Source organism: Notamacropus eugenii, chromosome 2 (genome assembly GCF_028372415.1).
Source record: "Notamacropus eugenii isolate mMacEug1 chromosome 2, mMacEug1.pri_v2, whole genome shotgun sequence".
Taxonomy (NCBI): Eukaryota; Metazoa; Chordata; class Mammalia; order Diprotodontia; family Macropodidae; genus Notamacropus; species Notamacropus eugenii.
The window spans coordinates 142,860,293-142,886,628 of NC_092873.1; the positions used below are offsets into that span (position 1 = coordinate 142,860,293).

A 26,336-nucleotide genomic window follows, 5' to 3' on the forward strand; every position below is an offset into this window, starting at 1 on the left:
CTTTTGATTCAGTAACTTTAAATTCAATGGTTTTTCATTCTGAGACCTTAAGTGCTGTCTGATTAACATTCCACTTCCTCTGTTGTTTAAAATGAAACATATCATCAACTTGGTTTTGAAGGTTTTTTCTTTCTTTGGTTATTTCCAATGACACCAGCATTAACATTTCATTCCTGCTTCACTATGGTTTGTAGTTTCTTCTTTTTTCAAAACCTAGACCAATAATTTTATCCCCAGAGTAGCATCTTAAGTGACGAACTTCCTCTACCTATATAAGAGAAAGTTGCCGGAGGCATTGAAAGGTCAAAGTTACATAGCCCAGCTGTGTCAAAAGTGGGTGGTGAACTCAGGTCTTCCTGACTCCAAGACCAACTGTCTCTCTATCCACTTCTCTTGTCATTTCAGCCTAGTAAATATTAGTTTTTAAATTTTCCTCCACAACCATATCTCAACCTCCAACTCACATTTTCCCCCTATTTTTCGAATCTAAAATACAGTCTTTTGCCTCATAATGATTAACCTACCAGTTAATCAGCCCCAGGATAAAAAGGGCCTATGACCCTTTAACAAAGGCTATAAAAATATACTGAAGTCCTAAGAAACTAATATGAAATCTTAGCTCCTTTATCTATGGAACTAGGATCCCAATGTTAAACTGCACTCAAGTTTCATGTCAGATTTATAGGTGAGGTGGGGGATATGGGGTAGAATATCCATCTAAACTCGAACCAAGACAATCCTTACAGATTGTATTTTAATAAAGAAACCTTCCATGGACTTTATTCCTCTGACCAGTTTTATGTATAGTACATATATATATATGTATATGTATATATGTATGTATATATGTACATATGTGCATATATACACAAAAAAATCAGAAATAACTTAAAAAAGGAATGCACTAGAATTAAGATGGATTGGGAAAGGCTTTCTGTAGAAGATGTGATTTTAGCAGGGGCTTAAAGCAAGTCAGTAAGCAGGATTAAGGAAAGAGAGCATTCCAGGCATGGGGGCGGGGGCGGGGGGGGGGGGGGGGGTGCAGCCAAAGAAAATATCCAGAGATGTGAGATGAAGTGTCTTGTTTGAGGAACATATAAGAGACTGGTGTCACTGGATTGAAAACTACGTGTTGGAGAGTAAGGTGTAAGACTACTGGAAACTTAGGAGTGGGTTAGGTTATGCAGGGTTTGGCATGTGATTCTGGAAGTGATAGGGAGCCACTGGAGTTTACTGAGTAGAAGGGGTAACACGGTCAGTCTTGTGTTTTAGGAAAGTCTCTTTGGTGGCTGAAGAAATGATGGATTGGAGTAGGGCGAGATTTAGGGCAGGCAGATGAACCAGCAGGCTATGGCAAGAGTCCAAGCATAAGGTGATGAGAGCCTGCCCCAGAGTGGTGGGAGTGTCAGAGGACAGAAGTGGCATATTTGAACGATGTTTGAAGTCAACAGGCCTTGGCAGCAAGTTAGAGATGGGACTGTGAGATAGTGAGGAGTCCAAGATGACACTTAGGTTGTAATAGCAAGGATTATTTTGTTCTTCAGGATGAGTCTAAAGAGCTAGCAAATAAAACAAATTTATGGTGGAAAGTTATGCATATCATTGAACAGCATATAGATATATAGATATGTATACATGTGTGTGTGTATATATGTGTGTATTTATATGTGTGAGATTCAATTCAAAGTGCTTTCCTCTTTTTTTCTTGCCTTCCTCTTAAGGATACATAAATTTGCCACCTCCTTCTACAGAGATAGGATACATAGAAGGAAAGAATTGTCCTACTTTGAGGGAGAAAGAGAGTGAGGTAAAGGAAGGCGCTTATAAATGTAACCAGGCAATACAGGGGAAAACACCCAGTTTAAGGCTGATGAAGGGAAAGGGGACAAGAGCTGGGGAAATCAAACTTTGGAACAAAAGAGTACGGGGAGCCCTGAAGTGATGGTCCTAAAAAATTTCTTTCTTTCACCCTTTTTTTTCTTTGAATCTTCTTGTACAAAATTACTAATATGGACAGTTTTATATGATTGCACATGTGTAACCTATATCTGCTTGCTTACCATCTCAGGGAGAAGGGGAGGGAGGCAGGGGGAGACAGAATTTAGAACTCAAAGCTTTTTTTAAAATATGTTAAAAAATTGTTTTAACGTAATTGGAGGGGAAACAAAATATTATATGTAAAAAATTTTTTTGAAAGAAATTGTGGAAACCAATGAACTGTAGATATAGAGACAGGTAAATGTTATCCCAATTTTCAGAAAGAGAAGAGAGTGAATTCTGTAAACTATATGACATTAATATTCATCTTAATTGCTGGAAAAATTAAATAACATTAATGAGATGATTGCTTATAATAATCTGTCCATTTCTCCATCCAAATAATCTTATAATCCTTGACAGGTTGTAAAGTATAACTGAGGGCCAAGAGAGACTTATCAGAGGTTTTATGACAGGTTTGGCCAACTCTGTTCAGAATATGCTGGGAGGATTGGAATGCCCCTATGTCTGTTGTATATTCCCTCTCCCAGAAGTCAAGTATATACTTCAATCACTTGTGAAAAACAGTTACTATATTCTCACTCTTTGCACCACTTAACAAACTAGGTGCTGCACAAATGAGCTTCTGTCACCCTGTTCAAAATCACTTTGAGATTGTATGGTCATGAACGATAGTTCTGTCCAGTGCCTAGTTTATTCCCAGTTGGAGATCAGGTGTTAGCACCTCAACTCCTTCTTGCTATTCCTATGAGGAGCTATTTCTGTTGAGCAGAAAATAAAGAAATATGGAGTCTACAGTATGTGTAAGTAAATATACAACTCTCCATTATAAAGAATCACAGCATCTCAGAGTAGGATGGAACCTTAGAGGCCAACTACTCCAATAAAAATCCTTTCTACAATATATCTGACCAGTGATCATCCATCCAGACATTGCTTGAAGACCTCTATTGTAGGAAATTCATTATCTTCCAAGACAGCTCATTCCACTCTGAATAAATCTAAGTATTAAACATTTTTTCTTCATATTCAACCTAAATATATTTCTTTGCAAGTTTCACCTACTATTTCTAGTTCTGTCCTCTGGATCTAAGCAGAACAAGTCTAATCTGGCTTTCAAAAGAGTCCTTTATATCTTTGAACATAACTATCACCTCCCTGCTAAATATTCTCTTTTCCAGGCTAGATCTCCTCATTTCCTTTAACTAATCTTTCTATTGCATGATCTTGGTTGCCCTCTGCTAGGTACTTGATCCAGCTTGTGAATCTGACATATAAACATTAATGACTAAGTGTTGTTTTTGCATCTAACTGTTTTTTCCCCACGAGAATAACATTAGGGACATTGTGAAATGCTTTACAAAACTCTAAGGAAACTGTTCTACTGACCTACCTACCAGGTTAATGACCATGTCAGTAATGGAAATTAAGCTAGTATGGCAAGACCTGTTCTTGAAGAAGTTATGCTAATTCTTTATGATCATTCTTCTATCAATCTTCTTATTAATATTATCTAATTTTTTCAACAATTAAGATGAATGCTAATATCCTGTAATTTACAGAATCCACTCTCTTCTCTTTTTGAAAAATGGGATAACATTTGCCTGTCTCCAGTCCTATAGTCCATTGCTTTCCACAATGTTTCTTTTAAAAAAAAATGGCATTTATTATCTCTCTCTACTACTACTACTACTACTACTACTACTACTACTACTACTACTACTACTACTACTACTACTGCTACTACTACTACTACTACTACAACTACACATACACACACACACACATATACATACAGACATTGAGCTTTTTCTTTTAATGGAAAAGAAAACCTTTGTAGCAAATCTGCATAGTCCAGCAAAACAAATTCCCACACTGGCCACATACAAAAATGTTTCATTTTGCCTCCTAAGTTATCATATCTCTGGCAGGAAGTCAGTAGCACATTTCATCCTCAGTCCTTAAGACCCATGGTTTATCATTATTTATTGTAGTTTATCAGAGCTCTAAAGTCCTTCAAAGATATTTCTCTTTACAATGTTGTTTCTACTAAATAAAATATTCTCCTAGTTCTACTTGCCTCATTATGCATCAGTTCATAGAGGTATTGGCAGTTTCCTATGACATTGTCCATTTAATCAGTGCTCCTGGGACAATATTCTATTAGATTCATATACCATAATTTACTTAGCAATTCCTCAATAGGGAGGCATCCCTCCTTAGTTTACAGTTTTTAGCTACTACAAAAAGAGTTGCCCTGAATACCTTTACACTTCTTGTTGTTCAATTGTGTTTGACTCTTTGTGACCCCATTTTCTTGCCAAAGGCACTGGAGTGACTTGCCATTTCCTTTTCCAGTTCATTTTACAGAGGAGAAAACTGAGGCAAACAGGGTTAAATGACTTGCCCGGGGTAACACAGCTAGGAAGTTCCTGCAACTGGATTTGAACTTAGGTCTTCTAACCACTCTGCCACCTAGTTGCCCATATAAATGCCTCTCTTTGAATATACAGGTCCTTTTCCTCTTTATTTAATCTCTTTGAGCTATAGACCTAGTGTAGCATTTTTGTAGGGTCTAAAGGTATACACAGTTTAGTGACTTTTTGGGCTTAGTTCCAAATTGCTTTCCAGAAAGGCTAGACCAACTCATACCCCCACAAATAGGGAATCAATGTGCCTTCTTTCCTGCATCCTCTCCATCAGTTACTCTTCTCACATTTCCGTGCTATCTTTACCCATCTGATGAGTGTGATGTAGAACTTCAGAGCTATTTTAAATTTGCATTTCTACAATTGTTAGTGATTTGGAGTAGCTTTTCTGTTAGTAAGAAAGTAGCAACCTTTATCAAGGCTGATAGCTTTAATGCCTTCCTTTAAAACTGCCTATTCATTGGCTATTAATCTATTGGGCAATGGCTCTTATGCTTACAAATTTGAATTAGTTCTTTACGTATCCTTCCACGATCCTTCAAAGATCATTGACCGTGGTTCAGTAACCACATCTATTAGTTCCTTCAGTCACTTATGACGCATTGTGTAAGGACCAGGTGACTTGAACTCATCAAGAGCAATGAGATGTTCTCTTTTTCCTCAATTATCTATGAAAGTTTCTTCAATTATAAATACAGACAAAAATATTTGCTCTGTCATTCTGATAGATTGGTCCACTTTAAAATACTATATGGTTAGTTGTTATAATTGATAATATTTTCTTAAATGCCCAGCAGCCATTTTTGTTGTGTCCTGTCAGTACAAAAGTCATTCTACTTGACAGACAAAACAGAAACAAAAGATTAGAGTATCTGTCTCTTCTCTCTCTTGTCAGTTTTTCATTATTCCATTCCCTCAAAGCATGGGTCTGTCCTCTCTTTTCCCAAGAGAGCTAAAAACAAATTAAAAAAAAAACCCAACCCTTTTTTGTTGATATAACCTTTCTTTGAAAGTCTCAATTCATTTTGAACTTTACTGTGACTGCTCATAGTATTGTTATTCCATTGTGCCAGCTTGCATATCCATCCTCTCTCACTTGTTTTTGCTGCCACCTTTTTAAAAATCTAAGGCTGTTGATGAATTCCCTGTGTATCAGTTTCTGCCTCTTTAGAAAACTCCTTTGCCTCCTCATTGGAATAATTTCTTTTTTTATGTTCAGAATCTCCTCTTTGAGACCTTCCCATCCTTCCTGGGCTGACTTTCCTAACACTGGACCTGAAGTCATAAGACCTACATCCAAGTCTCAGCTGAAGCCCACTTTAATTGTATGACCATAGACAACTCACTCAGTTTTTCTGAAAGTTTCCTCAATTATAAATACAGACAAAAACATTTGCTCTGTCATTCTGATAGATTGGTCTATCTCAAAATACATTATGGTTAGTTATTATAATTGATAATATTTACTTAAAATATTCATGAAGGAAGATCTACAGTGGTTCATTTGGGTTTCTTACAAGCAAACAAGTGATGAGCTAACCAATCCCTTCTCTTCATTCTGTGGGTAAGGAGAGTGTACAAAAAGGAATCCTCTTCTCACAGAGCCATGATTTTTCTCTATGCTCTCCCCATTTGCCCTGGAAAGAGGACTCCTGTTAATGTAGCCATGCAATATGGAGACAGTTGTTGTTATGGTTTGTCCTTTGTTTTTGAAAAGATATAATGGCATCACCGGTGATTTCTTGCTTTGTACGTGAATTGCATTTAAATGAGGCAGAATTGTGCAAAGTTGTCAGCCTCCCTCTCTCTTCCTAAGTCATTAAAGTGCAGTGGCAGGACAAAAGTCAAGACAACTGATGATGGCCTGGAATGCAGTGGATGACCTTGGTGTCTTTGATGCCTGACCAAGCTCTAAGTGTTCCATATTGCTTCTTTCAACTGCCTTCATGCCCACTGGTACAAATTGTTCTCATCTGCCCATTCTGCCAGGAGAAGTCTTCATATACTTGGAATAGATGGTTCCCTAATTCATCAACAGGTTTGATGCCCATCAGTTACCCTCAACCTGGTTGAGCCTGTCTGCTGAGACAGTTTACTAGTGTGGCCACAGTACATGCTAAGTTTCTTGGAACCACAGGTGAGAGTTGGGTGAAGGTGGACACCAAAGGTGGATAAGCAGCACTGAAAAGGACTCAGCAAACCCTCATACCAGAGATACTAGTCCTCCCTGAACACCCAAAGACCCCATGGAGGCAGTATGGTGCATTGGAAAAGTATCATACTGTCTTAGGAGTCAGAAGACATAAGCTCAAATCCCACTTTTGATACTTACTGTCTATGTGACCCTCTCTGAGTCTCAATTTCCTCATCTGTAAAATGAGGAGGTGGAATTTGATGTCCTCTAAGGTCCATTCAAGCTCCAAATCTATGATCTTATGATATAAGTTATGCAAAATTCTAATGACACTCCCCAAGTACTTGGGACTGCCTAGATCATGCCATTCACTGGCTTATGGCCCCCATTCAAATATAAGCTGGCACTTCCCTAAAGACAGCCACGTGTTTGCCTTGCAGGTACTCAGTGTTCAAAATGTAACCATTTTTTTTTTTGCAAGTTAATGGGTACAGAAAGCACCCACATGCAAGCCCACAGAGAGGGCCCAATGGGGCTGTCCTTCCACCAGAAATCAGGGCTATCTCATAACTTATACTGTCCTGTTTGAAAGCTCCCTATAAATGGAGAGCAAAGTTTTTTGTCCCCATCAGTCTCTGCTCTCCTATAGCTCCTCTTAGTAGATACTGGTTATTCCCCAAAGAATCAGGTTACTGCTCACCTTGTCTCCAGCTTCTGTAGCTCAGCTGCCAACATTGATGTCATCCACTGCCCTATCTCTTGTAGCTCAGTTCCACTATAGCTCCCACTCCCTGTGGTTCTCATTCCATGTGGGCACCAAACTTTACAGTGTACCTTTTTTCTCCCAGATTCCAGTCTTCTATTCTTCAAGAGATGACACATATCTCCTCTCCACAAGGGGTCTGATCTTTTCCAGTTGATCTACCTGACAGACTCCTCTGGGTCCCCTCTCAAGTATGCTTGCATGGCCTCTAAGCTCCTTTCTAACTCAATATCTATGATCTTATGGTACAAGGAAGGGGCAGCTAGGTGGCACAGTGGATAGTGTGCAGCCTGGAGTCAGTTCAAGTCTAGACTCAGATACTTACAAACTGTGTAACTCTGGGCAAGTCATTTAACCCTATTTGCCTTGATTCCTCCTCTGTAAAATGAGTTGGAGAAGGAAATGGCATATCACTCCAGTATCTTTGCCAAGAAAACTCCAAATGAGGTCACAAAGAGTTAGATACATCTGAAAAACAACTGAATAACAACATGACACAAGAATTACAAAGGACTCTTTGGGGAATTTCCTAGGAGTCAAACTGTACCTGTAGGCCAGGTATTTTCAAAACCTACTGTAGATACCTGGAGACCATAGCCCCACCTTCACAGACAAAGCTTCTCTTCAGGAGGCTAGAGGAAATCAGAAGTATACAACAAGGGCACCAACATATAGTATTTATGTGCATGCCTCTAGCCATCATCAATACAGATTTTATCTCTTCCCCCCCCTTTTTTTTTAATTTTTCTCTTTGCTCAGAATTCACAGGCCTAACAAGCTCTCAAGCTGTATCTACAGCCACCTTTCTGATTTATGATGAGTCTTTTCCACCCTCAAGTGGTGGTGATGGGGTACTTCATTTTGGTGTCATTTGAAAGCTCTGTTTTTTCTCTCTCATCTTTTATTTCGCAGCTACTGTGGCAAAGGCAGCTTGGTATTATAGACAGAGAATAGTACCTTCAAAGTCAGAGATCTGAGTTCAAGTTCCCCCATCTCCATATTTTTGGTGTGCAACTTCTACAGTTCAGTTCACCTCTCAGTGTCCTAGGCAGTTCTCATCCCTATGGAGACATAATAACTTGATAAGGATGCCATTGAACTGTAACTCATTTCATTTTGCCTGTGCTGTATTCAAGGGTGAGATGTGAATGAAAAATATTTGAAAGTATCTAGCTTTGTTCATTTGTGTTCAAATTCAGTACTTCTTCAAATAAATGAGGTTATTAGTTGACTTCTCTAGAATTTATCATAATTTAACAGAATGTTCAGTTAAATTACTTTTAGCTACAAATAAATAAATAAACGGAAGCTCGTAGAAGTCCCCTTTTCCTACATTACCAACACATTTTGTCTTTAGCACCATTGGCTGCTCAACAAAGCTTTGTCTTGATCCTCCAATGTGCTTCAGGCATGAATGTCCAACTCAAGATTAATTAGATGTAGAAAAAGTTGGTATGGTCTGTCCCCTCCTGCCCTACCCTGGACAAAGGTGGTTCTTTGAGCTTGAATCCAGCAGTCTTTATGTACATTGCATTTAGAGTTTTCCTCGAGTTATTTTTCCTCTCTGCAATTTAAATTAATGTCTAAAACATAAGGAAAGTTTGAAATCTGAAGAAAAAAAGAGAATCTAAGAAATGGAAAATCAGTCTTTCTACTTTTGCCCTCTTTCACACAGTTGACAGATTGTTCCAAAAGGGCAGGTTGGATCTGCTGTAATCACAGTGACTTATCATTTTATCCCTTCTTCAACCTTGTATTGATGGTCATACCTTTGTTCAAACAAATCTAATACTGTGTGTGCCTAAATGGATGACTGATTCTGAAATGACTTCCACTTTGGTAACCAGTCGTTTCCTGAATATAAAGATACGGTCAGTTTCAATTTTTGTGATATTGTTTGGTCCTCTACATGTCCAACATATTTATTCACCTTTCTTTTTCTTTTTAATGCTATTTTTTTTTACATCACTGCCACTTCCCATCATGCCTCCCAGTACCCAATAGATCCCTCCCATGTAACAAACAAGTACAGCTAAATAAAAGAAAACTACACATTGGCCCCCATTTAATAATGTATGCCTTACTCTCTAGAGGTGTTATTGGTGCTCATATATCACAATTTTTCAGTGTTGTTTTCTTTTACATTATTGCTTTCTGCTATCTATCATGAGAAAATAATCATGATCCACCATGCTACCCACCTCCTGACAGAGGGATTATGGACTCAAGATGCAGAATGAGACATACACTTTTGGACATGGCTAATACGTAAATTTGTTTTGCTTGACTGTGCATATTTGTTACAGCGGTTTATTTTTCTAATTGGGGATCAGAGATGGTATATGCCTAGTTATAGGCATAAGACAAAAATAGACCACAATCCTTTGACTGCTAACCACATTTTCTGACATCATTTCCACCATCTTCTGAACTCAACTTTACAGAAATGCTACATAATACCAAGGGGTATGGGAATAGTAGCAGTGACATTTAAGAAGGTGATATCGGGAAGAGTGGCTGGAGCTGATCAAAAACATGCAGGAGGACTCCATTCTGGAGATCACATAACTTTAAAGGACCTAAGATAAATTTTCAAGACATCTTAGGAAGATTACAAAAGAATGGAAAAGATAAGAGACAGTATTGTTAATTGACTGAGATGACATCATCTACCTAGCTTGCTAGACTGATTATACACTACTACTTTTCACACGCTATACAGTATAGCCAAACTAGCTTACTTGGTCTTCACAAATGGTATTCCAACTCCTTTATTATCCATGCCTTTTACAAGCTGTTCCCCATGCCTGAAATGCACTCCTTCCTCAACCCCACTTGTTGGGATCTCTAGATTTCTGCAAATGCCACCTTCTATGTGAGAATTTTCCTGGTCTCCTGTTATTGCCTCCCCCCTCACAAATTTCTTTGTATTTGTACATATTTTCTCAATACTATATTTCATATTATTTATTTAATTAAATGTTAATATTAATATCATTTAATCACTTAATAATGTTTAAATATTTATTATTACATATTACTATATTTTCTATTACATTATATTTCTGTACTATAATTCTCTACATTATATGCATATTTTTTTCTATATTCATATAATGTGTTTACTGTTATTTACCCCAAAAGAATATAAGCTCCTTGAAGACAGGGACTGTTTCATTTTTGTGTTTGTAACTCCAGAACCTAGAATAGTGCCTGGCTACAGTGAGAACTTAACACTTGCATTTTGATCAATTGGTTGGTTAATTGATTGATTAAGATACCATCTCACATAACTATATCCCTATCAATATAAAGCTTTTTTTTTTTACAAACAACATCTGGCCACTTTTTTTGAATTTTCTTTTTTATTGTGAACTTAAATCAGGAAGTCAACAAGCATTTATTAAGAGCTATGTGCCAATCACTATGCTAAATTCTAGGAAAGATGTCTATGACCCTGTGATGGTATAAAGAGTTTAATAGTTGTCTCCAACCTTATCCATCTAAAAAAATTAACAATGTATATATTATATATGTGTGTATACATATGCATATATATATAGTGGGTGCATATATCTGATACTAGATTAAGAAATAGTTTATTCTTTTCATTTTCTTACTATATTTGCTCCTCCTAGCCTTTGCATTGAAGCCACAGAGAACCAAAGTTTATACTGATTTAGCTGGGAGCATCTTGTCAAGTTCTCTAGAGAATTTTTCCTTCTTTAAGCCCTGCAATATATAAGCTGTGGTTATCTTCAAAATGGTCCTTTTTTTCTTAGCTCATCATGATCAGGGCAAGGCAAAATGACCTATGAAATGAAGTTTGCACACTTGGAACTGATGATAATGCATTTATTCATCTCTCTGAGGAGAGCTCTGAGCCATACATCTAATTGACAGACACTTCTTTTGTCCATCTGTAGTCAAAGGATCAGTATGGTTATGGTTCAATTTGTCCATGCTTAGAACAACTCCTTGATTATGATTCCTTAAAAGTTACTGTTGTTGAGTCATTTCAGTTGTGTTCTACTCTTTGTGTCTCCATTTAGAATTTTCTTGGCAAAGATACTGGAGTGATTTTTCATTTCCTTCTCTAGCTCATTTTATAGATAAGGAAACTGAGGCAAACAGGGTTAAATAAGTCACAGAGCTAATAAATATCTGTGGCTAGTTTTGAACTCAAGAAGAAAAGTCTTCTTGAGTTCAGGCCCAGCACTCTATCCGCTATGCCACCTAGCTGCCAGCTAGACAATGAAAGTACCAACATTGAAATTAACATTTGACCTAACAGCTGCATGTGATTCTTGTGATTTCTATTTCCATCACTCTGGCATAGTCCTTGAAGAAAGAGAAGGGGATTTACACAGGACTGAGAGGACCATTTTTAATTTTTATCTCCTCCATGTATTTGTTTGTCTTCATCTTTTATATTTATATTATCTACTCTATATAGTGACCAACTTCTGGTAATGAATCTCTCCAGACTTAATGAGGTTTGGTCCTCAGCAGACATAATCTATCACTGAATGAATGAAAGAAAGCCTCTATTATATGTTCAATTCTTTGCAGATCATGGAACTAACAAAGCAAAAGATAGTCCATATTTTCAAGAAGTCCACAGGATGACAATGACATTGATAATGACGATGCATAGTCAAAAGGAAGGTCCCCTGGTGCTACAGCCATTGAGAGGCAGGGGATAGAATGCCTGCAATCAGGAAGACCTGAGTTCAATTCTGACCTCTGACCTCAGACACTTTTTAGCGATATGATCCTGGGCAAGTTACTTAATCACTGTTTGCCTCGGTTTCTTCATCTGTAAAATGGGATGATAATATTAGCACTTACCTCCCAGGGTTGTTGTGAGGATCAAATGGTATCTTAGCACATGATAAGCACAATATTATTATTATTATTTCTACTGATAAAATCACATTTGTTTCTGATACCAAACCATTTGATAGGGTCCCAGATCTTGGAGCCAAGAAAATTCCATTCCAGGTCTTTATTTGTTGTGGCTGCTGAACTGGTGGGGGCTTCATCAGTTGCAGAAATAATTAACAGGTCACATCTCCACAGGAGTTGATCCCCTGGAAAATACTCAGATCCTTTCGTAATTTACAAAACTTTTAGAGCAGAAGATTCTCTTACATAATCTTTGAGAATCCAGATTCACTGCAAGCCCAAGGTGAGTCACTGCAACAGGGTTTTTGCGGAGGATGAGCTGCCAAATTGGATTGGATAATAAAAAAGGAGGCAAGGTCCTAGAGTAGAAAGTGCACACTGTGTCTGCAGTCAGAGGACCTGGGTCCAAATCTTGCCTCTGTTGCTTGCTGCTTTTGTGTTTTTGGGAAAGTCCCTTGACTTTCAGATTCCTCATCTATAAAATGAGGGAATTGGACTAGATAGTCTCCATGATCTCATTAAGTTCTGATCCCATAATGATTTGGCGATTTGGAGAGAGGAGTAGAGAGAAAGACAATTTTTTAAGTAGCCTTGAAGAAGTTGGAATGAAGTAGCATGGCCAACAAGTATTACAGAGGTAGGAAGGAGACTGAAGGAGACAAATTACACATTCACCTTTGAAATATGGGCTTTCTCCATCCAGATGGTTTTAGAGACTATGACAAGGCTTCCTCTCTCTAAACAAGAGACAGAGATGGATGGCAAATGGACTAACCTTTAATCACCTGACTCAATGATCCTCACTATGCTACTGGTGTTCATGGTGCTTTTCTGTCATTGGGTCAGGGATTCATAACCTATTTTGTATCATGGATCTCTCTGACAATCTGATGAAGTGTATAAGCACTTCTCTGAATCATCTTTTTAAATGTATAAAATAACAAAAACTGTTGAATTCAATAATAATTAAAAATAAAATGTTGAAATTAAAATTATCAAAATGTTAAAAGAAACAAATTCACAAACCCCAGGTTAAAAACTCCTACATTATGGGATGAATTAAATAAACAGGAACCCAGATAGATATATTTCATTATCTCTTAGAGAAACTTCAGGTCATAGACCAAATAAGTTAACATAACATGAAGCTCTTTGCAAACTTTAAAGATCCCCATAGGAATACTAGCTATTATTATAGAATTTGGAAATATTCCCTAGGGTTTTAAGGAGACTCTATTTCCTTTTCTGGAGGTTTGTCGTTGCACTCTATGACAGTGGAGAATGTGTTCAGTCATCTATCCATAGTCCCTATTTCCCCTGGCAATTTCTCCTATTAGTTATCTGTATATATTTGATACTTTTGTCCTTCATTTGTTTCAGCCATATCTGATTCTTTGTGACTCATTTGGGGTTTTCTTAGCAAAGATCCTAGAGTTGTTTGCCATTTCCTTTCTCCAGCTCATTTTCAGATGAGGAAACTGAGGTCAATAGGGTTAAATGACTTGCCCAGAGTCACACAGCTAGTGTCTGAGGTGAGATTTGAACTCAGGAAGTTCAAACAGTCTTCCTGACTCCAGCCCCACAACTCTATCCACTGTTGCCCTATTTGGCCTTAGGCTGTCAAGAAATAATTTATTCTTTCCATTTTCTCATATTGGCCTCCTCCAGATTGATATTTGATAGTTGTGACTTTTTGGTGTAATATAATTATCCCTAGAGTTTTCCTAATCTCTGCATAGTTATAATCTATTCCTTCAGTAAATCAGTAAACGTTTATTAAGCACCTACTCTATGCCAGGCACTGGTCTAAGCAGAGGAGATACAAAGAAAAACAAAACACGGTCCTTGTTCTCAAGGAGGTCACAGTCTTATGGGGAGGATAACATGCAAATAATTATATGCAAACAAGCTATATACAGGATAAACTGGAGATCATCAATAGACAAAAGACACTTCTAGTAAAGGGGATCAGGAAAGGCTTCTTAGAGAAGATGGTATTTGAGGGAAGCTAAGGAAGCCAAAGGGTGAGATGAGAAAGAAATATTAGGCATGAAGAACGGTCAGTGAAAATACCTAGAGGAGTCAAGAGATGGGAGTGTCTTGTTTGAGGACTAGGAGTCAGTGTCACTTAGATGGAAGAGTATTTAAATAGGGGAGAAGAGGAAGAATAAAGTGTAAGAAGACTTGGAAAAGAAGGAGAGCCAAGTTATACAAGGCTTTGAATTCACAGCCAGAACTTAAGACATGAAAATTTTGACTTATTATAATTCTATTTTTAGTTCTACCTAGATTATTAGATCCTACCCTATTAATAGGTAGTTCAGGGTAGAGAGAGACAGAGAGAAAGTAAAGGTTATTTTTTGTTGGGTTTTTCTGGAAAGTTTGTTGCAGATTTTGCCCCCGGAGGACCTCCAAAGATTCGCTCTGCTCTTGAGAATAGTGCAAAAATGAATAAATAAATAAAGCCCAGCACATTCATTCGTAAGCTTTTAGTGAGATTGCCTATAATCTATAATCTAGAAGTGCCTATTATAAATAATGCTCAGGTCTTTAAATGAAAACTGAAATGTGGTCATTTGCACATTTAAATGACTTAAAATATCCAATAAATTATCACCTAGTCTTTCCTTGAAGATCTCCAAGAAGGAGGATTGAAGTTGAAACATTCTACCACACCATCAGACTCAAACTTTTTGGTCTCAGGATCCCTTTATGCTCTTAAAAACGGAGGAGGCAGGAGGCAGCTAAGTGGCACAGTGGAGAGCGCACCAGCCCTAGAGTCAGAAAGACTTGAATTCAAATCCAGCCTCAGACACTTGATGTTTACCAGTTGTGTGACCCTGGACAAGTCACTTAACCCCAATTGCCTTGTCAAAAAAAAATCCTGAGGACCCCAAAGCTGTCTTGGTTCTATGGCATAGATAGATGTATTGATATTTGCCATATTAGAAATTAAATTTTAAAATATTTATTAATTCATGTAGACAAAAATAAACTCATGTTAACATAAACAGTTCATAACTATATTCTCTAAAGCAAAAAAAAATTAAGTTAGAAAGATATCATTGTTTTACAAATTTTTGCACATCTCTTTAATAACTGGCTTAATAGAAGACAGCTAGATTCCCCTATCTGTTTCTGCATTCTCTCTATTAAGAGATGTTGATTTGGTTAAAGTATATGAAGAATATTCAGTCTTAGATGTGTAGTTGAAAAATGGAACAGTATTTTAAGAGGCAAATAACATATTAGTATTATTTTTTAAATCGTTTTTATCTCATCAGACCCTCCCCAAAAGTCTCAACACCCCAGGGGGTCCACAGACCACACTTGGAGAATCACTGCACTTCATAGAAACCTACCGTATGGCACACACCTTATCCACACACTTCCTCTCTAGGAGACCCTAGGAGTGTAAATCTCTTTCTTCTTGATCTTGTCTGGGAAAACACAGAGAATCATCATACTCTGTGAGCAGTTCTAAACTAATCGAAAATTAGCTGGTTTTATGGATCCGTTCTATTTTCTCAAATTTATTTGACTGAAGTAGAAGATTCCTATCTTGCTTCATATCTTTTTGACTGTTTAGTATTGAGGGAAACAATAGGGTTTGGTGGAAAGAGCACTTAGTGTTAAGTCAGAAGACCTAGGTTCAAATCCTGGCTCTGCCCACTTGCTACCTGCGTGATATTAGACAAGTCACTTAACCTCTGTGGGACTCAGTTTCCTTATCTGTAAAATGAGAACATTAACCTGGATCCTCTAAGATACCTTTTAGTTCTAAATCTATGATTTCTAGTACCTACCTACCTCATAGACTCCAAAGACATACTGTATATAAATCCCTTAGCAAACTTTATGAGACTGTAGAAATATCAATTATTGTCATTGTTATCTTTTAGCCCCCCTCCTCCCTTCCCACCTCCAAGAACAGGAAAAATTGTTCCATTTCTAACTTAATTAGTAACTCTGTCTCATATGCTCCATTTCAAACATTCCAAATATTATGAATCCCATGTTTAAGAGTTTAGTTTTGATAAATCAATGTGGCAGCCTATGCCACTTGGAAAGCCACAGTATTCTATGAAGCAATCAGATTGGTGGCCCATTAGACATTTTGAAACCCATTTTGCATATTTTTCATCATCTTGTCATAAAGAAATAATAAAACCTGCCAGCTTCATGGCCTTACATTTGACATAATAATATCGATCACAATGATAAACCATGGGCTTTTTTCTTCCTTAGTCTTGGCTAGCTTATAAACAGTAAATTATGTGCAATAAAAATTAAATTAGCTAATTTTTTTATGAAATATTATGGCTAGGTGATAGCTGGCAGCTTAAAATAGAGCAAATGAGGGCCTCCTGGCTTTCATGGGCCATGGCATTATAGCCTCAAACCATCTCTGCTCTGAATATTACTGTGTGATAACAGGCAGACTCCCAGTCCTGTGACCCTCAGTCAGTGCAATCATACCCACTAGAAAACTTTTCCTGGGGTCCATTTTTTCAGCTGTTTCAAGTTGGTAACCTGACTCACAAATCAACCAAAAGTTAAAGTATCTCAAAACCTTTTGAAATAGGCCAAATAAGGTCAAAATCAGTCCGTTTCTACAAAAATTATGAAGGAAAAGACAGACAGGGAAGTAGTGTGGATCAATGGATTGAGTGGTGGATTTGGGAGTGAGGAAGACTTAGGTGTGAATGGCTGCTCAGATGTTTACTAATTGTGTGACTCTGAACAAATCACTTAACCTCTCTTACATTTTCTTACCTGTAAAATGGGAATAATAATAGCCTCTACCTCCAATAACTGTTGTGAGGATCAAATAAAATGAATATGTAAATAAAGCACTTTGAAAATCCTTAAGTGCTAAATAAATATTAACCACTATCCTCCTCATCCTCACCATACCAAAAAGCAAGGTGCTAACCTGAAACAAACTGTCCTACGCTCAGTTATCTTCTCATTGATTACTTAAATCTTTCTGTAAGAAAAGAATTCATGATAACAGGAAAAAATAATGGGGGGAAGAAGGGAGAAATAGATACAAATGATAGAACAGCTGAACGTATTCGCTGAGTGTTCAGCCCTACCGTATGAAAAGACCATCGCAAAGACAGCACTGACACGTTAGAAGTTGTTGAGGCCACAGTTTCTCCGATATAAAAGACGGAGAAGCAAATGATTCATCCACTAAAGAATGTGTTGTACTGACAACAGAAGGGCTGTTACACAGCTTTCTGAGGTCTGGATCTTTCTTCCCTGGCTGGCAATTAACTATATATAGTCTACCTGTTTTGGTTTCCTGGGAGAATTTGGTCTATTTTGTATTACAAGTTTCTTTATTCAGATGTGCTTTCACACACACACACACACACACACACACACACACACACATGCACACACACACATACGCACGCACACACACACGCACGTACGCACGCACATGCTTGTGTGCGTGTGTGTGTATACATTTCCCATGGACAGGTTTGTTTTCTGTTTTTGCTTTAATCTGCTTTTTTTAAATCTCCCATTTTAATCCTTGAATGTTTTTAGGAATATTTTTTAAAAAACATAAGTAGTCATGAGAGGCATCGTAGTACGATAGATGACCAGCCTGGGAGTCAGAAAAGCTTTGCTCATGACCTGCCTCTCATAATTTTAGCTTTGTGACCATGGGCAGTTTTACTCAACCTCATACCACCTTTGATCTATATCTAGGGGGGCCAGAGGAAGGATGGGGAGAGGTGTTGGCCCACCACAGAATTGTTTTTAGCTGGGTTGGGGGGGTGCCCCAGATTTAAGTGGCACAGTGGAGCTAGATTTGGAGTCAGGAAGGCCTGAGTTCAAATCCTACCTCAGACAGTTATTTACTGGGTTTATTATGTGACCCTGGGCAAGACACAACCTCTTCAATGCTCAGTTTCACCCTCTGTGCAATGAGGATCAAATGAAATACAGACCTTAGAGTATTACTACTATTGTCTTTACAAAAGGAGAGAGTTATATATTCTTTAAAGGATTTTCTTTAACAGCAAAACAGAAATCTGAATATATATACTTATCTCTGAAATTAGAATCTAGATTTATAAAAGGCCACTTCAACCACAGGAACAGTTTCTAAATAGATGCCATCTCTAGGAACGGGGTCTAAACCTTTCAACTTTTCTAATAACTTGGCTTGCATTTTGGCCTTAATTTTACAAGTAGGACTAGAGATTTCTAAGTCCTGTTTCTCAGGTTGTTGTTTCTTCTATAGAATCGAAAGGTGACAGGTCTGGGATATTTAATCCAATTAGTCCAAATTATTCTAAGGTTCCATGGCATATTGGATTGAACTTGGAGTCAAAAGAGCTGAGTTCTACCACCTTGGTCGAATTATTTAACTTTTCTGAGGCTCAGCTCTCTCACTTATGAAATGAAACTAATATTTGAACTGTATATTTTGAATATTCACTTTTCCCAGAGATTCTATTACTAAGTATATACCCCAGGGAGGTCAATAATAAAAAAGAAAGACCCCATATTATACTTATTTATTGCAGTATATTATACATATTTATTGCAGCACTTTTTGGTAGCAAAGATCTGCAAATGATGTGAACTCATTGGTGAATAGCTAAACAAGTTAAGGTCAGTGAATGTAATGGAATACTATAGTGCTTTAAGAAATAATGAATATGATCAACACAGAGAGACATGAGAAGACTTATGTGACGTGGCAAAAAGTAAAGTAAGACTTGGTGCAGCTCTCTGGTTCATGTAAATCCAATTCATGAGCAAATCAAGAATCACCCTTGCGGTGTTAATGATCCTCTTTGAGAATAAAATTAACATGCAGAACCAGGAAAATTATATATACAATGATTGTTGTTATTTAGTCATTTCCAGTCATGTCTCACTCTTCGTGACCCCATCTGGGGTTTTCTTGGTGGTTTGCCAGGTCCTTCTTCAGCTTATTTTACAGAGGAGGACACTGAGGCAAACAGGTTAAAATGATTTGCCCAGGGTCACACAGCTAGTAAGTATCTGAGGCCAGATTTGAACTCAGGAAGATTCAGGCCTGGCATTCTATCCACCACAACACCTAGCTGCCCTACATAATGATTACAATATAAATGGAAAGAACAGGAAAAAAAAAAGGTAAAACCAAATGGTGTGAATTATAATGTCCAAGATTGTCACCAAAGAAGGGTTATGAGAAAGCCCCATTCTCTCCTTCCTCCACCCCAAATCCAGCTTCTCGAAGGTATGGAACACTACATATAATGTCAAACTCTTTCTGCAATGTTGGTTAGTTATCGTGAACTGTGTGGGATTTTTTATGTTTTTTCTGTTTTTAAGGGATTTTAAGGGAAACACTGGAGGAGAGTTACATCAGAAAATGTAGATGATGAAAAACAAAAATATGAATTAAAATGTATGTTTTAGAAATGATATGGTGAAAATTTTTTAAATTATTTGTTGGATTATTGGTTTTTTATGATGTCTAGACAATTTCGGAAAGACCTCTATCACTTTGGGGACCTCTTGCGGCAAACTTATGGCAAGTCATAGGTGGAAATCCTTTAGTCTCCATGGTTGGAGGATTAGAATCTCCATACTAACGGGATCGCAGAAATATTGCAGTTATGTTCACTTCTACACCAACTTCAGTAACTTTCTTAACCAAAAGGATTGAGTCATTGGAAATGCATTTCTTTTGCAGAATTATGAAGTTTCATGTTGCAAAAAGGAAGTTTAAAGAGACATTACGTCCCTATGATGTGAAAGATGTCATTGAACAGTATTCTGCTGGACATCTGGATATGCTTTGTAGAATCAAAAGTCTTCAAACACGGTAAGTAATTGGTTCTTATCATGGTTGGAATGTACATATGTACTAGCCCTGAGATTTGTTTCTAAGGTCAAAACATTGGCCACACCAGCCATCCTATCAAAAGCCCTACTAACCTGGTAAGCACTACCAGAACTTGTGTTCTGACATAACTAACCTGCAAGAAGGTAACAAGTTTCTTCAGGGGATATCATAACTCATTTTGCAAGCACTGATCAAATACCTACCCTGTGCCAGCCACTATGCTAGGGCCTAAGAATACGAAAACAGAATGAAAATGTTCTGAAGCATATAATAAGGATTCTATTCACATAGATCCCCATCACACCTAAAAAGGAAAATATTATCAAATTAATCTTGTTGAACTTTTAATAAGAGATCACCCTTATAGAATATACAGGCACCTTTTTGTTCAAAAAAAATTTTTTTTAACAGAAATGCTCTTATTCATAGTTTTCTTCCTTATCTAAATCAGTCTTCTCATTCCATCCCACTATACAATTCCTAATTATCCCACAATAGATAGAGTGTTGGGTCTGGAGTCAAAAAGACTTGTGTTCAAATCTAACCTCAGACACTTACTAGCTAGCTGTGTGACCCTCGGCAAATCACTTTAACCCTATTTGCCTCAGTTTCCTTATCTGTACAATGAGCTGGAAAAGAAAATGGCAAACCACTTGAGTACCTTTGCCAAGAAAATCCCAAATGGAGTCACAAAGAATTCGACATGACTAAAAACTAACAACAAATACTAAGCTAGGAGCTTTGGAAAATATAAAAATGAATGAAACAATTCCTGTGCTCTTCAGCACTTAACTTGGTGCCTGGAGCATAGTGTTTGTTAATTAGTTGATAAATTGATTACTTGAATGGAGAAGCTTACAGTCTCACATACCCAATAACTTGGCTTTGGTTAGGTATGGCCTTCATGTGTATAATGAAACAGAAAGCTGAGATAATTGTTCAGGCAATTCAGTTCCAACCCACAATTAAGATAGAAGCAAGTTGTTATTGTCATTTTTAACATGAATAAAATTCACCTAGAATTAAGTTTCTTTAAATTCAGTAAATGTTCATTTAAAACATACTAGATGCCAGAAAGAATGAGAGATGCCAGAATTAATACAAGTAGTAATGATAATTGGCATTTCTATAGCTTTTGGTTTTTCAAAATATCTTGCATACATAATCTCCTATCAACCTCACAAACACCCTGTGAAGGAGATACCACAAATATTGTCAACCATTCTTTTACATATGAGGAAACTGAGGTTCAGAGAGGCTAACCCATGATCACAGAGCCAGGAAGTATCTGAAGATTTAAATTTGGATCTTCATAACCCCAAGACCAGCACTGTATTCCTCCATGTAAAGACACTACCTGTCCTTAAGGAGCTTATGGCCCAGTAACTATTCTAATTCTTCACTTTTTTTTGCCCCTGGGTAAATAAATCATTTCAAGCTTTTCTTTAAAAGGATTTTCTGTCTAGCTCCCTAAATTTTTATATTGAAATTTATATTGTTTTATATTGAGACTATTTATACTGTAAGGAGAAGGAAAAAAGGACCAGATCATTTCCCATTATTTCAATCACTACCTCATACAAAATCACACGTAACTTGCCTTTCCCAAGCTAGAAAATAATCATAACTTTAATTTTCATAACCTCCTTTTAAGAGTATTTCTAAGAATAATAACACTTACATGAATCAGTGACCTCATTAATGTTCCCTCTCCTGACAACCCATGAAACATAAAAGCAGTGATGTCGGTGATAGTGATCATACATCTTTTCATAGCTCTGTAAGGCTTCCAAAGTACTTTCATCACAATAATCTTCCTGTATGACAGGTGAAACAAAGATGTTAACGCACAAAACACAGTTTGCTTTCTGGCAGCTTCCCCCATGTGGCCACACTTTGTTGTGGTGTTGGTTCCTAGGATTTCATTATTATAGAGAATTCCTGGTATGAAAACTCTATACAAGTAATCAACACATTTTTTTTGGAGGCAACGGGGTTAACTGACTTGCTCAGAGTCACACAGCTAGTAAGTGTCTGGAGCTAGATTTTGTGTGAGGTCCTCCTAACTTCAGGGCTGGTGCTCTAGCCCCTGCACCACCTAGCTGCCTCAAATAATTAGTAATATAACGTCTTAGCTGCCAGAGGCACTAAAAGATTAAATGACTTGCTCCCAATTATATAGCTGGTATGTTATCAGAGGCAGGGCTTGAACACAGGCCCTCCTGACTAAGGCTGGTCATCCATCCACCGAACCATGCCACCTCTCATAAATGTATACATGCATATATATGCATATACGTATATACACACACATATATTATGTGCATCTATGTATATATGTGTGTATGTATACATGTAGTTGTTGTTCAGTCATTTTTTCAGTCAGATACTGGAGTGGTTTGCCATTTCCTTCTCCTGCTCATTTTACAGAGGAGAAAACTGAATCAAATAGGGTTAAATGACTTGCCCAGGGTCACACAGTTAAGTAAGTATCTGAGGCTGGATTTGAACTCATGAAGATGAATCTTCTTGACTCCAAGTCCGGAACCCTTTCCACTGCACCACCTTGGCTGAATTAAAAAAGACAAATTTAGAATCATAATTAGAACCAGAAGCGACCTGAGAGGGTCAGTGAGTCCAACTCTCCCATTTTACAGATGAGAAAACTGAAGTTGAGAGATTAAGTGACTCATCAAGCATCACAAAACTAATAAGTGTCCAAGGTATAATTTGAATCCAAGTCTCCTTACTCCCAGTCTAGCACTCTATCTGCTGCACCAAGCTGGTCCTCAATTCTATCCTGGTCAGGTCACACCTAAAGTATTATGTTTAGCTCTGGGCCCTACATTTCAGGAAAGGTATTTTGAAGTTCATTCAGAAGAGGATGAATAGGATGGTGTGAAAAACTGAGAGGACACCATAGGAGTACCAATCAAAGAAAAGACATAGGACAGACAGTGAAAAACACAATTGCATTCTGCAATTATTTCATATGTTGTCATATAGAAGAAGGATTAGATTTATTCTACTTGGTTCCAAAGAATACTAGGAGCAATAGCTAGAAGCTGAAAAAAGAGACAAGATTAAGGTTGATGGCAGGGAAGATTTCATAATGATTGTAACTGGCCAAAAGTACAATAAGCCTCAACGGTTAGCCTAAACTGCTAACAGGTTACTCCTCTTTGGAGATCTTCAAGCAGAAGTTGGATGACCAATGAGGGATATTGTTGGGGGGAATTCTTGGTTATAGATGGGCTAGACTAGGTGACCTTGGAAGTTTCCCAGCTCTTAGAGTCTATGATCCTGGGACTCTGTATCTGTCATCTGAGAACCAATCTAGCTAAATTTGGAAAGCTCTGTCGCTAGATGTTGGCCACCAGGTAATGAGGCTTTGTGGCTCTGTTCTGGGTTTTTTGCGGGGAGGAGGGAGTATGGTTTGGCCATGGCAACTCAAGGAAAAGTGTCTTTAGCATGAAGAGGCCATAGCCCCACATGCATTGGTAAGAAAGAAAGAGAAAGAGAAAAAGGGAAAGAGAAAGAGGGAAGAAGAGAGGGAAGGAGGGAGGGAGGAAGAGAAAGAGAGAAGAAGAAGAAGAAAAAGGTGTGTTTATGTGAGTAAAATCATACATCTCTTGAAATAAGTACCAACAAAAACAAGGTCAACTTTTTTTTAATCATTTTTAACATATGTTTAAATAATTATATTTCCCTTTTCTCCCTTTTCTTTTCAAATCATTTCACCCACCAGACTGTGCCAAGGCCTCTTTTGTTAGGAGCATACTCATCTCAATTTTGTTCTCTGACAGCGTTGATCAAATTCTTGGAAAAGGGCAAATCACATCAGATAAGAAGAGCAGAGAGAAAAACACTGCAGAGCTGGAAACTGCAGATGACCTCAGCATGCTAGGCCGTGTGGTCAAGGTTGAGAAACAGGTATGTTTCAGCTAGTTCTGACAACGGTCTGGCCTTCCTTTTGTCTTATTTATCTGGCTTGATCATAGAAGGTCAGGTACATTTCAGGTAATACACATCCAAAAGGAAAGATAAAGCCCAGCAGAAATAAAATGGGAAAATATATTAGATGTATATATATGTATAGCATTTTTTCTAGGATATATACAAATAAAAAATATAATAGTTCCCTTCAATGATTAAAATAATTTGAGTTAGAATCCACTGCATGTTTTCAGCTTTGAAAGGCAAAGGCCTACTTTTCTTCTGTTCTAGTTTCCACTAGCTTGGTTCAATCTATCATTGTACTTTTTTAAATAAAGGAAAACTCATTTTAATCATAAGTGCACAGCTAGTAGAAATCTCAGGGTCTGTCTGCATATGTAAAACAAAAACACATAATCCAAGCCTCCTAACCAAAATAATTTAACATGAAATATACATACATATGTGTATTATATACATGTATATATATGAAAGTGAAATAGAATTGGCTGAATAATGATAATCACAATTAATAGCTCACCTTTGAATAGTTATGTGAGGTTTAAAAAATGTCTTCCTTATAACAACTCTGTAAGGTAAATACTGAAAATATTATTATACACATTTGACAGATAGGTAAACTAAGACACAAATACATTGAGTGACTTGTTCAATGTAATTCAGCTCTTAAATGGGAGACCAATATCTGAAACTAGGCCTCCAGATTTTAAGTCTAGCATCCAGCTATATCATGTGGTTGTCCTTTATTTCTCATTATTCATAATGACACACATTCATTTTAATTCTGAATTCTAAACATGTCAACCTTTGAAATGTTATCTCTATTTGTCATATAACTCTTGGATGTTTCTCTGATTTAAAAAAAAAAGCCTCTGCCCTCAAGGAATAATTCTATAAGAGAATTCTCCTAGAATTAAGTTTCTTTTCATTCAATAAACATTGATTAAGAATATACTAAATGCCAGGGAGAGTAAAAGATGCCAAAAATCAATACAAATTGTAACAATAATTGGAATTTCTAAAACTCTTTCAAGTTTTCTAAGCATCTTGCATACAAAATCTCATATAAGCTATACAACCCCCATATGAGGTAGGTACTACAGGTATTATCAATGGTATTTTGAGGAAGCATATTATATCAAAGAAACTAAATGACTTGCCCATGATCACAGAGCCAGGAAGCATCAGATGTAAGATTTAACATCTATAGCAGTTCCTACATTCTAAAGGAAAATTCTCCCATAGAACATAAGCTCTTTGACAATACACACTGTTCTAATTTGGTTTTGTTTCCTTTCTTTTGTTTTTATCACCAGAATCTAGAAGAGTACTTGATAGCACAGTAAGTGTTTAATAAATGCTAATTGAATTAAATTGGAAGGCTCTGTAATTCATTAGGGTGAGTCCTAATTTGAGAATCAAAGGAGCTGGATTTGAATCGTGACTCTTCTCGGATGATTACTTGTGTGGCATCGTGCAAATCACTTAATACTAGAAGGACCAGAATTTAAGAATGCCTTGAAAGACAAAGTCAATTGGCACAGTGCATTTGCACATACTAGAGACAGTAGGATGAAGTTTTTATTAAAGACTTGTGTGAACTGATGCAAAGTGAGGTGAGCAGGAGGAAAACAATTTCTACAGTAATAACAATATTGTAGAGATACTCAATCTTGAAAGACTTAGGGACTCTGATCAACACAATGACCAAGCACAATTCCAAAGGACTCAGTGACTTAACTGTGCTAAAGACTCACTGACTAACCAAACTATCAGCCTCCACACAGAGACCTAATGGACTTACAGTACAGATTGGAGCACTTCTCTTTTTTTTTTTGACATGATTAAGGCAAAAATTTGTCTTATATGATTACATATTTGTAATGGGTTTTATTTTTCTTGCCTTCTTGATGGATGTGTGTGTTCATCCTTCATTGCCAAAGACCATACCATCAGAGAAATAATGACATGACTTGCACTTAACTTTGTTTTTGAGTGAGAGAGGGCTGTGTCGGTCACCAGCCTCACTTCTCCTCCAGAGCCATCTGAATCCAGTGACCTGATATTCATCAGGATGACTGAAGATGACCCAGGATGCAATTGAGGTTAAGTGACTTGCCCAAAATCACAGAGCTAGTGAGTGTCAAGTGTCTGAGGTGAGATTTGAACTCAGGTCCTCCTGATTCCTGCACTGGTGCTCTATCCACTGCATCACCTAGCTGTCCTTCTTGATGGATAGGGGAAAGAAGAAGGAAGGAAGAAAATTTAGACCTAAAAATA

At 37.3% G+C, this 26,336-nt stretch overlaps 1 protein-coding gene across 1 annotated transcript in view; it reads left to right on the forward strand.

The window, feature by feature from the left end:
- KCNQ5 (potassium voltage-gated channel subfamily Q member 5) overlaps positions 1-26,336 on the forward strand; it is a 668,590-nt gene that overhangs the window by 637,086 nt on the left and 5,168 nt on the right. The window contains exons 12-13 of the mRNA XM_072642599.1: positions 19,947-20,078; positions 23,906-24,032. Of these exons, the coding sequence (XP_072498700.1) occupies positions 19,947-20,078; positions 23,906-24,032 (259 nt within the window). The remainder of the gene's footprint in view (positions 1-19,946; positions 20,079-23,905; positions 24,033-26,336) is intronic.